General features: G+C 38.9%; 1 protein-coding gene across 1 annotated transcript; it reads right to left on the bottom strand.

The window, feature by feature from the left end:
• Positions 1-174: 174 nt before the first annotated feature.
• Positions 175-15,854, bottom strand: lmx1al (LIM homeobox transcription factor 1, alpha-like). The gene is made up of 9 exons (XM_005468708.4): positions 15,601-15,854; positions 13,664-13,752; positions 12,666-12,855; positions 3,305-3,537; positions 2,626-2,789; positions 2,405-2,482; positions 2,202-2,322; positions 1,943-2,098; positions 175-1,804 (listed from the first exon to the last, which is right to left on the bottom strand). Exons 1-9 carry the CDS (start codon positions 15,642-15,644, stop codon positions 1,647-1,649), a joined length of 1,233 nt encoding a protein of 410 aa, XP_005468765.1. The 5' UTR covers positions 15,645-15,854; the 3' UTR covers positions 175-1,646.
• Positions 15,855-16,000: the final 146 nt, after the last annotated feature.

Genomic DNA, 16,000 nt, shown 5'->3' with positions numbered 1-16,000 from the left:
GAACCCTGTGACCACTAAGCAGAACAGACATTTTCTGGTTGAGTTATTAAAGTTTTGAGTGGAAAGACTGAGGGGAAACTGATTCCTTGCCTTTAAAGTGCAACTTTGTTTCATACCATTTGAGCAAGTGATAAATGCGTCATCATTTATTGTATTTAGGACAAAGAAGCCAAGTGTTGTTCAAAGACGATACCGCAGATTGTATTGAAGATACGGCAACATTACATTCAAAGCACATCACCTGGCAGTCACTGATCAAAAAAGTAAGATAAGAACTCATCTACTGCACAAATAAGTTACATTCACAATATCATCACTTTAAAAACACCATGAGTCAGTTATCAGAGTCAAACATAATGTCAGGAAGGAATGTCACAGGCTGTAGCCAATTACTGGCTTCTAAATGAAAAGAGTTTCACCCTATTCCTATTTTATTCTGCACCACTTCATGATTCTGATCCTGATGCCTTCTGCAACACTTGAATTTGGAGGCTATTTCTTCATACCTACTTGTGGCACATAAATATCATGCTACAGTTTAAATATTTGCTGATTATCACATAAGAAGATACGAAATACCTACCTAATGTGACTTTCTGAGAAGGAAATTATTACAGATTGTGACTACAACAGTTAATTATAACACAGTCATACACACATTTACATTTGGAGTACCTTCATGTACCCAGTATCCTTCATTTGGGGAATTATATACCAAAGAGTTGAAATTTACTGCACTGTTTTTGAGTGATCACATTATAAAAGGGAAAGGAAAACTAAAATGATAACCACTAAAACAACCCTGTTTCCGCATAAGGCTCCTCAAATGACCCTGTAGAGTTTATAGCTAAATGCTAAAAAATTTTTTTTTTTTGGTCCATATTTTACCAGTCATGCAGTATGAAAAACTAAGGATATAGTTTGAAATAATTTTTCACAGAATTTCTTTGCAATCTCTGTCCTTCAAGTCATTGGGCAAGTTAAATTGTCATCCTATCCAGCACAATATCCTGAGTTGTGGCTCAGGTTCCACAAACATACACACTAACCTGAGAGCAAAAGTGTACTCCAATCCATATACAGTGCTGTATACGCTGCAGTCATTCACACAATAACTACTCTAGTCCTGGCAAAACAAAACAAAAAGTAATGCAATATACTAATTTATTTTAAACCCCCAGCTGCCCATCAGACCTGCCAAGACTGCTAATTATATGTGATTTGATTGATGAATTCACTTTCAGCAACCAATTATCGTCTGTAATTCGTGATATACATATTGATAGGTATAACTGTCTTAATTTTTTTGTTGGAAAGTGCCATGAAGCATTTTTTATTAAACATTACATAAATACAACAGAGTAAACTGAGGTCCTTTATCTTGGACATTTACAGTGTCTGTATTTCCAGCATGTGATTCTTATCTGGGAAAGATGTGCGATCACTATGTTAATCTGCTGCAAATTGATATTATGACTAACTATGTCTAATTGATGTTAGCCTGTGATAAAAGCTCGTAAGTGTGTTTGGCTGTAGGGTGTTTCATGGAGAATGGTCCCACAGGCATGTTGATGGACAGACTCCATTAGCTGCATCTCTGAGGTGAAAGGTGAAACAGGAGGGGAAAGAGTGACAGTTTATAAGGGTCAGGAGGTGAAATAAGAGTTCTGCATGGAGTACAGACGGTCGATGGGATTTCCCACTCGCCCTGCCAGGAGACCGCCCTCCCCTGTTGCTAAGAGGCAGTCGCCAAGGTGACCAAGGCTTCCATCGCTGTCCAGGTCATGGAACACTGTTTCTGAGTCTGCAGTCAAAAAGAAGGAGAGTGTGGACAGCTGAAGTCAAAGAGTTTTTAGTGAGAGCAAAAAAAATAAAATAAAAAAATGTAAAAGCAAATTTTTTAATTTTTTTTTAAACTTTTAGCTTTGTCTTTCTGTCATACCATAGGAGTGGAGCTGCTCGCTATTCAGTTGAGGTGGCGTAAGCCCATGTCGAAATGGCTCTCCACCATAAATGTTGGGGTCCAGAGCAAGGAGCTGCTGACGTGGCAGAGATGGATATCCCAGCATCCCATCCATGCCATGGGTACTAGATCCATCTATATAAAGATTAAAAACGCCCCAAACTTTAACCATATCAGTCTTTCTTTCCATCTTTTTTTCTTTCCTTCCTGATCTTGTACTGGTACTCAAAGCTCTTACCCTCGCTGTCGTCATTGCTTTGGCGGCCCCCTCTGCTTGGCCCCCTCCTGGTGCCTCCCAGCTGCTCTTGTTCCTGCTGCTGCTGCTGCTGCTGTTGCTGTCGGCGAGCTAACTTTTTCATCTGATGCACAAAAGCACACGGTGTACAAATTTTCTCTTTGCGCTTTTGCGAGCATGCCTTTAGGAAATCTATAAAGTCTTACCTTGGCTCTCTGGTTTTGAAACCACACCTGAACAACACGCACTGTCAGCCCAGTCTCTGCAGCCAGTGTCTCTCTCACCTAGAGGATAGAGTTTTTAATTGTTTTAAAAATCTTAACTTCACAGTGCCAAACACAGCAGCCATACCCTTGAAAAATGAAGTTTGGAAAGCATGACCAGGAGTATCTTGTGGCATACTGACAAGACAAACCCATCAACCCACCTTACGACATGGTTTGGCTGACACTTCAAAGGAGGCCTTGAAAGCACGCCGCTGCTGTGTGGTCAAGATAGTGCGTGGACGTTTTGAACGCTTGTGCTCCTTGCCTTCATCACCACCTTTCCCTCCTCCGGAGCCTCCTCCACCATCCTCATCCTCACTTTTTACTGAGCAAGGTAAGTAAACAACAGCACAATCAAAGCAATGCTCTGCAAGCAGTAACATTTCAAAAAATATTTTCCATGTAGTTTACAGTAACAGTTTGTTCAGTCTCATGGAAGAAGCTGGTACTGCTTAAATTACTTTGAACATTCTGCTGAAAACTGTCCTCACAATTTGAAATTCAATAATCACACCTTCATTTAAAATGATTAATTATTATTGCCACATTTTCACCCCAGTGGTCAACAACACCTTCAGGCTGAGATTTAGGGATTGTCTACAGTCTTTATCATTCCAGACTTTGGAAGAAGCTTGAAATTTTTTTTTTTCCTTTTGTTTTTTTCTTGAAACCCCTTTTGTCTTAAATATTAAGGTTTTTCCTTTAGATGCTGTTTACTGATTTAAAGGGGATGAAAATGATTGATTTTTACTAAAGGCATGAGTGTAAAAAGAAAGATTATTTCCCCAAGAAAAGTAATTTTGACCTTTATTATGTACCCTCCAAAGAAACCTGCTTTACCTGATTCAGTTGGTGTAGGGCTGATGGCAGCCAGCATTTCCCTCTCCTTTTCATAGTCCATGCGGCAGAGCAGCTGGCCTTCTTTCAGCACAAACTCATCACCTCTCTGCAGCCGACGTTCACACTCACAGCAGCTGAAGCAGCCCAGGTGGTATACCTGGCCTAGCACACGCATTATCAGCTCAGAGCGTCCAATGACTTGCAAGCAGGCACTGCACTTTCTTACAAAAAGCCTGGAGGGGCACAGAAACATACACACGTGGGCTTATATTTTCATGGATACATCCATAAACTATGAAACATGGCATGATAACAGTCTAGCAGCTTAGAATGAGAAGTAAATTAATTAAAGATGGCAGCACAAACAAGAAGCTCTGACACATTTACCCTTAGCTCCAATGATTCTGGAGATTAGCATAGTCTCTTAATTAAAGGTCCTATAAGCATTACCCAATTCACAGTGCAACAAGGTGAACATCTGTTAGATGGGTTACAGTAGTCTGTATTATTACATTGTTTTTTATTTTTAAAATTCTCACAGTAGGGGGCAGTAGTTAGCTTCTTATAAAAAAGATGTCTGTGGAGAGTTTTTCCCCGTTTAAATCCTTAAATGTTAAGATTTCTTTGGTGAAGTGAACTCCACTCTGTCCATATATTGCCCACAATTTATGTATTTAACTCAGTGAATAAAGCTTAAAAAGTCTTTCTCAGGTCTATTACTTTTCCCTATGACCACTTTCCTTCTTTTGTCCCCCCATCTCTCCTCCTGTGTTATGTTACAACCCCTAACTTGCTCTCCCACATGACAATCTCTTGCACATCCCTATTTCTATTCACAGGGCCCAAATCTATGCCATTAAATTCCTCTCAAATCCCTGCTCTTGCACTTGGTTTCCTCCCCTTCCCTCCTCAGTATTCAGTACTTTCTGCCAGCATTCCCAGTTCTCCCTCATGCCCTCCCAGCCTGCCTCCCCAGTTCACTGAAACTAATAAAGACAGGATTAATTAGATTGTTGTTTAAACAGTGAGATGGCCAGACAGACGCTGTAAACTCATAACCAGGGATTGGGGATAGCATGGGGTTAATCTCTCTCCTCTCACTTATGCACACTAAAACACACACACACACACACACACACACACACACACACACACACACACACACACACCACATTTGCACACACTCACCCACCGAGTATCAGTATATATAGTCTGGTTTTGGATAGTTACTCACATTCACCATATCATCAAAGCAGTGGTGCAACACATCTATGATTAGGAAATATTCTTGATCGTCATTACAATTCTTCAGCGGGAAAAGTTACCAGGAAGCCTGAACATGGGTGTGAAGCAGATAAAGGTTGATGTATACAGAAATAGCAGCACAATGGAACACAAACCCTGTTAAGAAAGGAGGGAGGATGGGAAGGGAGGGAATGGGGGGAAGAAGGGATGAAGACTGAAGTGTTGACGCTCCCTGACTGAGTGATAGGAAGGTGTTGCTGCCCAAATCTGGAGAGTAAAGAAGGAGCCAGGTCTGCACATTAGAGCTCCTAATCTGTGATTCTGTCCCAAACGCAGCTGCTACAGCTAATCTTTCTCAATCCATCTGCCAAACGCTCCCCAAATTCCCCAAATGACAGTGTCGCTAACTTAACATCATAAAGCAAACACAATACTCCTATAAGCAACCATACAAAGACTATTATGATAGGACCTTGTGTTTGACTAAATGTTGCTTAAATTACTTAGTCACAGTAACATTACATTGCATTTTAAAAAGATGCTTCCACTGTAAAATTCCTGCAATAACGCACATGTCAATCATAACATGTGGTACAGAACATGCATGCTACAAAAGGGTGCAATCATCACACCGCTCTGCACAGCCTCACTCTCAGCATTTCAAATACTTCCTTTCATTGGGAACAAAAAACAACAAAACAGAATCGTCAGGGTTGCTTGACACAAGATTGATGAGGTTGGTGGTTAAGTCCCACACTCCCTAATCAGGGGTGTACACAGCACGGTAGGAATTTACTCAACATGGCAAATAAAGGAAACTTGGGGCAACTGCCACAGAGGGGGGTCTGTAAGTAGATCAGCATAATCCCTCTAATAGAAGTATCATTCACACATGGGCCTGACCAGGGTGCAGCTTCCAAAAACTCACTACGGGCATGACGGATAAAGAGCAATCATACGATTAAGGTGAATTTAACTTTACAGGATTTATACATTCTAGTCAAACATGGCCACACATGCAGCCCAGGTTCCAGTGCTTGAGTAAATTTATCAAATTCATATTTAGTTCTTTGTTTTAAATTATTAAAAATAGCAAGTCTCTGTGGTATCGGTGTTAAAATGTATTATTTTCTGGTATGTGCCGGGTGTTACATAGTTATTTTCGTTTTTAATATTTTGAACTTTTTAATGTGTACAATTCAAAAAAGTGAAAACTAGAAGTCAGACAGCTGATGTATATTAAGGAACAGCTGTGCTGAAAGCTAAGCGAATAGATAGTTAAAAAAAACCCATCTTTGCTTTGGATTTAGACAGCTTTACTTTAATGAAGTAATAATATGATATATGCGCGAATGTGTAGAATGGAGTTGCAAGTGCTCACAGCAGGCTGAAGGTAATGATCAACCTTTAGAGCTTGTGATGTACAAAACATTATGAAGACTGGCTCTAGGCAACTTTATGCTCAATGCCATGGATTTTGGAGGGGTTACGGGGCATGACTAATTACAAGCTCACTGATTACGAGATCAAGTGTAGAGAGGCAGAAAAAGGTGCTGTATTGTAAGTATTGGTATAATCAGGTCTTTCCCTTTTGTTTATTGCAGAGCCTAGGCATACAAACATCATAACACAATCTTCATCACCTCCCTAAGCTGTGTCATGTGGCATTGTTTTGCCTGAGAGCTGTGACAAGCATGACATTGTCTGGTCTGCAATACAATCATTCCATAAATATGTATGTGTCTCAGAGCAACTGCAGTTGTTGCACTTGCTTTCATAACTGATGAATATTTATACAGGTACAGGTTTGATTATACTAACTCTCTTTTTAAGGAGTTTCTCTTATTGCACTAGGCTTTGGTCTTACACCAAGACCAAAAGAACCTAACTTGGATAAATTTAACTTTCACCACCAAGGATCCACCACCATTGTCACTCATTTTGATTTTTGACCTATAGTTTAAGATGGATCTCTTTCTCACAAGGTGTGATAAGCAGAGGTTTAGATGTCCTAGCTTGTGATTCCCACATATATGACCGTAGTGTGCGACAATGAAGGTATAATAGAAGATTCACGTTACAGATGCAAAAAGTACAAATGATATGCATCAATCTTAGTTTTAAGTTGTATTCTGTTTAGTATCAATTTCTTAGATGTGTGTGGAGCTTGTGCGTTTGTGTGTGTGTCTGTGTGTGTGGAATTGTGTGTGTGCACTTTTGGCGGATATTGCTCTGTGAAGCAAAATGGCTCAGAGCCAGGGTTCAGTAATCACATCATCTCCTTTTATTAAATCTCCCTGCACTGCTTCTGTGTTATTAAAATCTCCCAGCATTCCCCACGATACTTGCTACCCTGCCACCACTCACTCACACTCTCATAGAGAAATACACAGGTTTAAAGATATATATATATCTATATATATATATATAGTAAAGTCATGCATACAAACACAAGGCTATATATACAGCCGCATGCACACATAAACACAAATATGCACAGTTAGTGTAAACATAGATAAGGTGCCTGGGTACAAACATCAATAAAACAGTGACAGATGCTGCATCTGTGCACCATGTCCATCCATGCATCAGTGAAGTAACAAGGTCAAATCGTGCTCTAAAAATGTGCAACATGTATATAATGCTTGCTATCCAGTGGACACAAGGGCCAACAGTGCATAGAGTAGAGTACATAGAGGTATTTCTGCATACTGAGGCAGTCCCACAGTTATAAAGTTACATGTTGTGACTCTTGCAGTAAATCTCGGTAATGACCAGCACTACATGAGAGCAGCACTGATGTATATAATATTCAAGACTTTTCCTGTGTAAAGTAACAACCAAATACCTGCATGATGTGCATGGTCTCTGCATGCATGATATGTGTCTCTGGGTGTGTGGCTGTGAGTTACACCTGATGCTACCAAGAATGAATGCTATGTGTCAGGATATAGATGTGAGTTTGTGTGTGTGAGTGAGTGGGTGTGTGTTAGTTTAGATAAAACAGTTAATCCCCAGGCCACCAGAACGCAATATCCTGTCTGCCCGTTTCTCATTTCCTGTCTGTCTCTGGCGGAGCGGGAAGCAGCGGGGAGGGGGTGGCGGGGGACAGCGGGACCCGTTGCCCCAGAAACAGGAGATACAGCCGGTCGATTTGCGAGAAGTCTACGCCGATCTCCCTATCTCTCCCTCTCTGGTGCGACCCCCTATTCGCACTCTCTTTTTTCCTCTCCCTCTCTGCTTTTATTATCTCAGATTTAATAAAGCTGAGGCGAGCAGCTTGTTCTGCCATGAAACATTTATTAGCTGTCTGTTATAAAATTGTTGTGGGGGAGGAAAGATGATGGGGTCTCATCTCACATTATGCAAAAACAGTGGCAATATCACCCCCCCACCACCACCACCATCACCATCATCACATACACACATGCAGACAAAAATTTGCCCCGGCCTGAAGCCGTTCTGTCCTTAAAACTCTCCCACACCCTGTCCTTTCCTTCTTTAACCCATTTTGAACCCTTTCTCCATCAGTGACAGTTCTCCCTGATGCTCTTTCATTTATGCTATCAAATCAGACTGTTTTTCAACAGCACACCATCAAAGCTCAAAAACCCATCTATCCGCACTTTATTCTCATCTGGCAAGACTCCAACCATCATCTGTTGAGCTGCAGGTGTAGCTAATATAAGACTCTTAGGTGAGAGAGAAGTACTTCAACTTTTGAGGATTGCATGTGTATATGATGTACAGCCAGAGCAGAAAAGCTACATTTGCCTTCACCAACAATGAGCTATAAACCTTACTTTTCCTGAGCTGAAATTTCCAGTTATTTAACCTAAAATTGCTCAGATTTCTGCCTCCACCTTCACGCTGTCATGGTTTGGTTTCTACAAAGACAAATTATTGAAGACTTCTCCTTTGTCAAAGGGATTTCATAGTTATAACCAAATAAGCCCAAAATATCAAACTCTGTTGTGGTTGACATGTTTTAAAATGGTCAAAGTTTTTTTTTTTTTTTTTTTTTTACGTCAATAGTGACTCATTTTAGGCTTATAGGAATAAGGGTTTGTATTTCCACTGACATATCATTGCATAATTACCTGTAATAGTATTTCCCCGCAGCCCAGTATCAGACCTGTCAACCCAGGACAGCCAGAGCTGGGCAATTAGCACTGTACCCAATCAGCCACCCTGCCACCTCCTCCTATTCCCCTCCTGAGAGACAAAGGAGCACTGGAGGGGGGGGCGATTAAGAGAAAACAAGGGATAAACGGGGAGATAAACTGTTTGGTGTCATCGCTGCTATCAATCTCAACAAGAAGGAAATGAGGTTTGGAATAGAGAAATATTATTACAAAGCAGACAGTGATGAACGAGGTAACCGATAGAGAGATAGGGAGAGAAACGGTTGGTGGGGTGGAGGTATAGAAGGGAGAATGGGTAAAAGGTGCAATTTCTAACCTCAGACTTAGACGTTCATTCGCATAAATGCACTGTAACCTGAGAGGATACTCTTTCAGGTCGTTAGTGTTAGACTCACGTCTAACTCCTCGGTCAGCAGAGGATGACTCCATAACTGTGGCCGCTAGGCCTCCCTCTCTCTGTCTGTGGTGAGAGGGTTTGTAAACTTAGATGTAGTCTCTGTGCCCTCCACCCCACAGCGTGAGGCATTAAACTCAAGGTTTAGTGAATATCCACCCTTGTGACCTGTTTTTCACAGAGCTGGAGCTGCCTTTATGTGGCTTTCAAGAGAGTTTGAAGGCTTCTCACAGCCAGACTACCCTCAGCGCTGTTTGGGTTCAGTACTATTGAGGAGAGAACACTTGTTTTATACTCGTCACTTTGACAAGGAATCATAATAACCAGTTATAGGATTATGCCTAAACAGCTTTAAAGAAGTCTGTTTTTAGTTTAATTGTAATTATATTAACATACAGTACAACTGGAGTGCTTTACTATTAATAATTTTGTCAGAAAAGAAACATTGAAAAATTCCATTTAAAGTTTTATAAAATTATCACTTCCTCACTTCCTAACTTTTTTTTAGCCAGATCTGTATAACTGTCCATTGTGACAGTAAATGGAATGTATTGCGCCTGTGTGTAAAAACAACCTTAAGGGAATTTGTGTGCAGGGAAGTCTTATTCTAGTGCCTCATGTTGAACATCTGGTCCATAACAGGATAGAGTTCCAGAGAATTTCTCAAGGTTTCAAAACAAAAATAAATCCACAAGAAAAATCCACAAGATGCACTTGAGTTTATTGTGTCTAAATCCCCTCATTTCCATAACAGATTGGGACCAGGGAAACTTAAAACTGGCACTACTAAAAAGGCATACCTCCAGTTTCATTTTATTTTATTTTTGTTTTATTAAATAAATAGTAATGATGTGCTTATTTATGTTCACGTACTTAATGTGAATGAGAGTGACTTGCATTCTCAGAACCGAGCAGACTATGGTTATGGTTCACCTGCCCCGCAACCCCAAACACATAAATAAATAAATAAATAAAATGTTAAAAAAAAATCATCTGATATTTTGAAACCTTATATTGACTTTTTGATAATCAGTGTACAGTAATACCGAAGCAATGTATCCTTCAAAAGCATTAAACATGCAAATGTTGAACAAACCTTTGCCTTGGAGGCAGTTAAGTCCACATGAATCAGGGTGGAGGATGGGTAACATTTGAAAATTTGATTTCCTTTCTCATTTGAATCTGCATGTGTTTTCTTTTTCATGAAGACCAGATAGATTAATTAAAAACATATGCCTACCCACAAATACATTTCGTATTTGTTTCTATTTCACATATTAAAAGAAAACTATGATAAAAAAAAAAGCACACGCACCATGCACTGTAGCCCTTAAAAGTCTGTTTGTGACTAAAAAACATATATTTGGACTAGCTGAAGATAGTGCACAAGGAAGACATCCCAATATTAAAAACCCAAGCCTGCTTGCAAAATGCCGTTTTTCCATTAATGCATTACATTCACATATTTTTCAGTGAATTCAATTAATTTAATTCCTTACAATTCCTGACAAAGTAAACTCATCAGCATGCAATGACAACACTGAAATGAGGTGCATTTTCCTGTCTGAAGCAGGATTTGAGTATCCATACCAGGATATGGATACTCAAATCCATATCCTGGTATCCAATAATTGTACAAATTCCCCTAAAATTCTTATGCACATTCCAAATTCTTGGACATGGTTATCACACACCTGCTCTAGATGGAGGTGGTGGGGGTGTAGAGTAAGCCGCTGATGGACAGACTGCAGGGAAAACAAGGAGACATTGTTGCCTATCCACTGAAGGTCACAGGCATAACTGTGTGCCAAGTCTGGCACCGACTCACACAACAAGGCAACAAGGCATATGCAATGTATAGGGGACTAAATCAACAACATAGTGAATGAGCCTCTGACTATTAATTTGGATCTGCAATTACAGTCATTACACAGTGAGAGCAAATATACTTTTTCATTCCATCACTGAAAATGAGCCCAGTTCTTCAGTTATGCTTCTACTGCCTCCAAGTTTCCCACTCATTTTTCCAGATAAACGTCACACAATGGACTTTCATCACAGTTCCCCTCTCTCTCTCTTTCTCTCTCCCTCGCTCTCCTCCAGATGTCAGGTACAGTGGGAGAGTCTGTGCTGCTGGATGCCGTCTGACACTTTTCATAACAATGATAACAAGCTGCAGACTCGTCCTTAAGCTGTCCATCCCTGGAGCTTCCTTTGCAGGCACACCCACTGACCACAGCACACACAAAGCAGCCAAAGTTAAAATGTAGAATGGCCACAAAAATGTACAGTGGAGTGAGCCATTAAAGAAAAAAATCTCTGAACTTTTACATTGCAATATATTGTAGTGTGTCCAGATGCTGTACTACAAGGTACTGAATAGCAGTGGCAAAGGCTGTTGGTTCAGTTAAGATTGTAAATTTAAAAACAAGGGAAATAGTCTTTGCCTTTGTGAAAAGACTAGATCAATAAGCAAAAATAAGATACTAAAAATCCTATCAGAATATATTCTGATAGGAGTGCAATGCATACATTCAGTCAGTTTTCATATCTTATATTGGTTGTGGTACAATTCCAAAAATGTGAAATTGTAAGCACACTGACCCTCTGGGTATCTTGAATTTAAGTAAAGCCACATAGGTTTGACACACAAATCTAGCATTGTCTATAATGATAGATGTTTTGGATTGAATGTGGATTTTCAATTTAAAGGCCTATCTATTTTTACAAAGTAAAGGTTTTTTTTCCAAACATTAGTACAACATGTAGCCTGTATTTGCTACTTTCATTTCTCAACTTCATAAGTCTTCCTCATCTCTAAGCTAAGTCGTTAAAGTTTCATTAATATTATTTAACCAGATTTGTTCAGTGTGACGATTGATTTATGTGCAGGTCATTTGTACACTCTAAATAATCTCCTTTCTTGACACCTACATTAATTTTTCAGAATTAAAATCACACGTGCTCTTGCGGTGATTAACATTTTACTACATCTTTTGTTGGCACATTGATAGATGCTGTTAAGTCTAACACAAGACTTCCAGTAGATGTAAAATATGAAAGACATGTTCCTCATCTGTTTTAAACAGAAGTTCAACTTCACTGTTCTCTCTCTCACTCGCTCCTTGTGTGTGTGTGTATGTGTCAGTAGCACAATAATATCACATCAGCAAATGTTACTAGATGAGTATGTCACTATACTTATATAACAATCACCTCTCAATTTGAAGTCACAAAACCTGTTTATCTTTAGCTTGGAAACAGGAGACCGGCTAAGATCAGTTCAGTTTGATTGAGTAGGCAAAACTAAAATGTCGAAAATAGTCTCCATAAGTAAACTTAGACTGACCAAATTGAGACTTATAATTACATTTCAAGATACAATTAACTTGATTCTTTCCATTATTATGCAACTGTATTTCTTTGCAGATTATGTAAATTATTTTCAGCACGAGATAAAGCTTGTTTTAGTCACAGGGAATTTCCCAACCTAAATTCGTAGGCTGTGTTATCCTTGAACTGACAATGTGTGTGTCTGTGTGTGAGCATGCGTGTTTGTGAGTGTGTGTGTTTTTACTTTTCATAGTCGTGCTTGCAGTACAGCAGGCGGTCCCGGCTGTAACAAGTCCCAGTGAGCGCGCTTAAACACACGGCGCACTTGACACAGGTCTCGTGCCAGGAACGCTCATTCACGCGCAGCAGGAAGCGGTCGGCGATGGGAGACTCGCAGCCCGCACACACCTCTCCTCCTCCTCTGTACTCTGGACCTGAAGGGAACATATCAAAGCATGAACAGAGAGATTGAGAGAAGGCAAAAGCCAAGATACTGGCCAGGTTTCCACAGTGTAACTCCAGCCTTATAAAGTAGCATGCTTCTAAATTTCCCTGCATCATGGTCATCGATAAGGCAATAAAACACATTTTAATCAATCGACCAAAGCGTGTGTATACTGTGTGCATATGCAATCGTGTGTATATGCAATCTGGCATAGAAAAACCGATGTTCTCTTTCGCATGGATGGAAAATGACAGGCGCATACTTCGCACAAAAGTTTATGTCAACCTCGGTGTTGGATATCAATTTTCTCAATCAAAGATCAGGATATTTAACATCTGGATATTTGTTTATTTCATTCCTATTTCGACTTTATGTAAACGATCAGCTTGAAATATTTACATTTAAAGACAGTCGATCTTGCTATTATTATATTATTAATTTAATTCTTACGTTAGGGTAACATAAGTCATATGTTACAACATATGATAACCTTGGCTTTGTTGTATTTTGTTCCTCATATGGTAAGCCCAGTATTACGATAATAGTCTAATGTTGTGCTGGTTGTTAAAAAAACGGAATCAATATTGATTTTTTTTTTTTTTAATAATAAATTTTTCTATTATAATCTTAGGCCTGAACTTCTATGGGATCTTAAAAACGCGGACAAAATGGACAGGATCACATGCTTTGATATTCTTATTTGTGGTCTTCATGATTTTCATAGATGATAAGTTAATCCAAAACGTTCATCTTGTGATTATTATACTCACTGAGAGTGTATCGGTTGTCGGACTTACCGAAAGGCGTGGAGGATGGAGGCTGCTGCAGACAGGACTGCTGGCTCTCCTCTGTTTTCATCCCTTCTCTCCTCCCCTCAGTGTGATCGCTAGAGACAAAAATGAACCATTTCTATCTAAAATATCAGTGGAACCAAGCTATAGTAAATCAACCTAAAAATAAGGGGATTGGTAAGAGAACCGTTTTTTATTTTTTATTTCATTTTTTTTTTTTTATAATAGGACTGTCTATGCCACCATTATTTAAAATCAGACTGAATCAAAAATACACACCTATAGACTGGATTGCACAAGCTTATTAATTGCAGGAGAACAAAACATGATAAAAAAAGAGAATTTGAGAATGTTTCTCTTCTAACAAAAATTCTAATTGAAAGGAATTTTTACCAGCATCAAATTATATTACAAACTTTGCAATAAGCTATAACTTCTGCATTATATATTGTACTTCTAATGGTGCAAGGCAATTTTTATGTATCGTGCATTTTATGGTTTCTTTTAAGAAATAATAAAAAAAAATTAACAGTTCTAATGCAAGAAATGTAAGACAAGCAAAAAATACATATTTGGCTTTTAGATTTATATTGGTTTAAATTCACAATTTTTGTGTTGAAATTATTTTAAACATATATATCTGATCAGGTTAATTGTAAAATGTGCATTGTTTCCATTTTATTCTTTACAGTATTTTTTTTTTTTAATTGACACGTTAAATCAAAGCGGATTACGGAAAGAGAAACTTTTCGGACGGCATTTTGTATTCTACTAATTTACTTAACAAACAAACAAAAACGAGAGAGGACAGGAAAAACAAGCAAAAATGACGAAAAATTCAAATAAAAATAAATGAGTTGTATAAACACTGACGAAAACTTTCTTTGACGTTTTTCTGCAGGCTGGAGTTTCTCAGCACTGGTGTCACCAGATTCTAGTGTTTTGTGTAAAGTATAATAACATAATAATAGTCTATATTTTAAATGAATAACACACTAGATTTGTGTATGTTCTTATTATTGCGATAATTGTAATGAAACCTATTGATTTCTACATTTGAGGGGCCTGTGGGGTGAACCTGTAAAATACAGGGAATATAAAATGGATTGTTGCCTTAGAAAATGAAGTAATTAGATAACACCAAATGACTTATGTAAATACAACTAATCTGATTTGGCACTTTTCCTAATTGCGGGTTGAATACATTCATGATACATTTGTGTAAAGCACCAATAATTACACGTCGACGCTAAAAGCCGGTGCTGTGATCATCAATATCGAAGTAATAACGATTTCTGGATTTCCCGCAAGTCACCTGGAGCTACAATTAAAGAAAGCAAAACTGTCATATTTATGAGGATGAACAATGTTTTCTTTAAAGCTGAATGTTAACTGCATTCAAATTAATGCTAAGAAGCCTATCTCTGTTTAAATGCAACAAACAGCCTTTCTATTTTCAGACATTTGTTAACAAGCAATTTGTAATAAATAGCTGGAAACTATGAAAAGTCAGACCTTCCCTCGTGCTATCAAAAGTATAAGACAAAGTTGAGTTGTAGATGTGATTGCTGAATTCAAATCACGTTAAAAACTACTGTAAACGAACACAATAATAATAATAATAATTATTATTATTATAATACTCTAAAAGCGGCATGCAGTCTGTAAAGCATCTGGTTCCCTTTAGAATCATATTTTTAGGACTATTTCACATGCTTGTGCCAATATATTAAAGATCGAAGATCATAAAACATAACAGACAGCAAGGTCACTAGGATTTAATCCTTTATCCCGTGTATTTGTCAAAAGACCCCTAATAATGTTGGATCTAAGCACGCGCTGCTGCTGGAACAAGAAACGCACATCAATTCAAGCAACACGGTTATTTGGAAATCACGAGGCTGCCTTCAGTGACAACCTGTTCTTGAGTTGCGGAGACCTACCTTGAGGTGAAACACACTCCTCCTGAAATCTCGGTTGGCAACATTAAAACCTGGGGAAACTTTAGACTAGTAAATGAACAGACGCGATCGCAGATTATCCACCTGTACCTCACAAAGCGCCGAGCATGTTGCCTAGGGTAAAAATCCAAATACCATGATGACCCGAAGTACTGCCTATTGTCTCTCCTGTTTTCTCCGGCAGCCGTGTGTGCGCTCTGACTTGTTTTGTGCGTAAAAAGGCGCAGAGGGAGGAGATGGACAGAAAAGGAGGGAGGGAGAAGGTGCGGAAAATGATGAGGGAAGATGAGTGATAATACAGCCTATTGATAACTCAGATGGGGAGGATCTTTTCCATTTGTGCTCAAGGTTACACGGAAACTTAAAAGGGCACAGCTAAGGT

The sequence above is a fragment of the Oreochromis niloticus genome, linkage group LG4 (assembly GCF_001858045.2).
Source record: "Oreochromis niloticus isolate F11D_XX linkage group LG4, O_niloticus_UMD_NMBU, whole genome shotgun sequence".
NCBI lineage: Eukaryota > Metazoa > Chordata > Actinopteri > Cichliformes > Cichlidae > Oreochromis > Oreochromis niloticus.
This window is presented reverse-complemented; position numbering and strand designations above follow the sequence as displayed.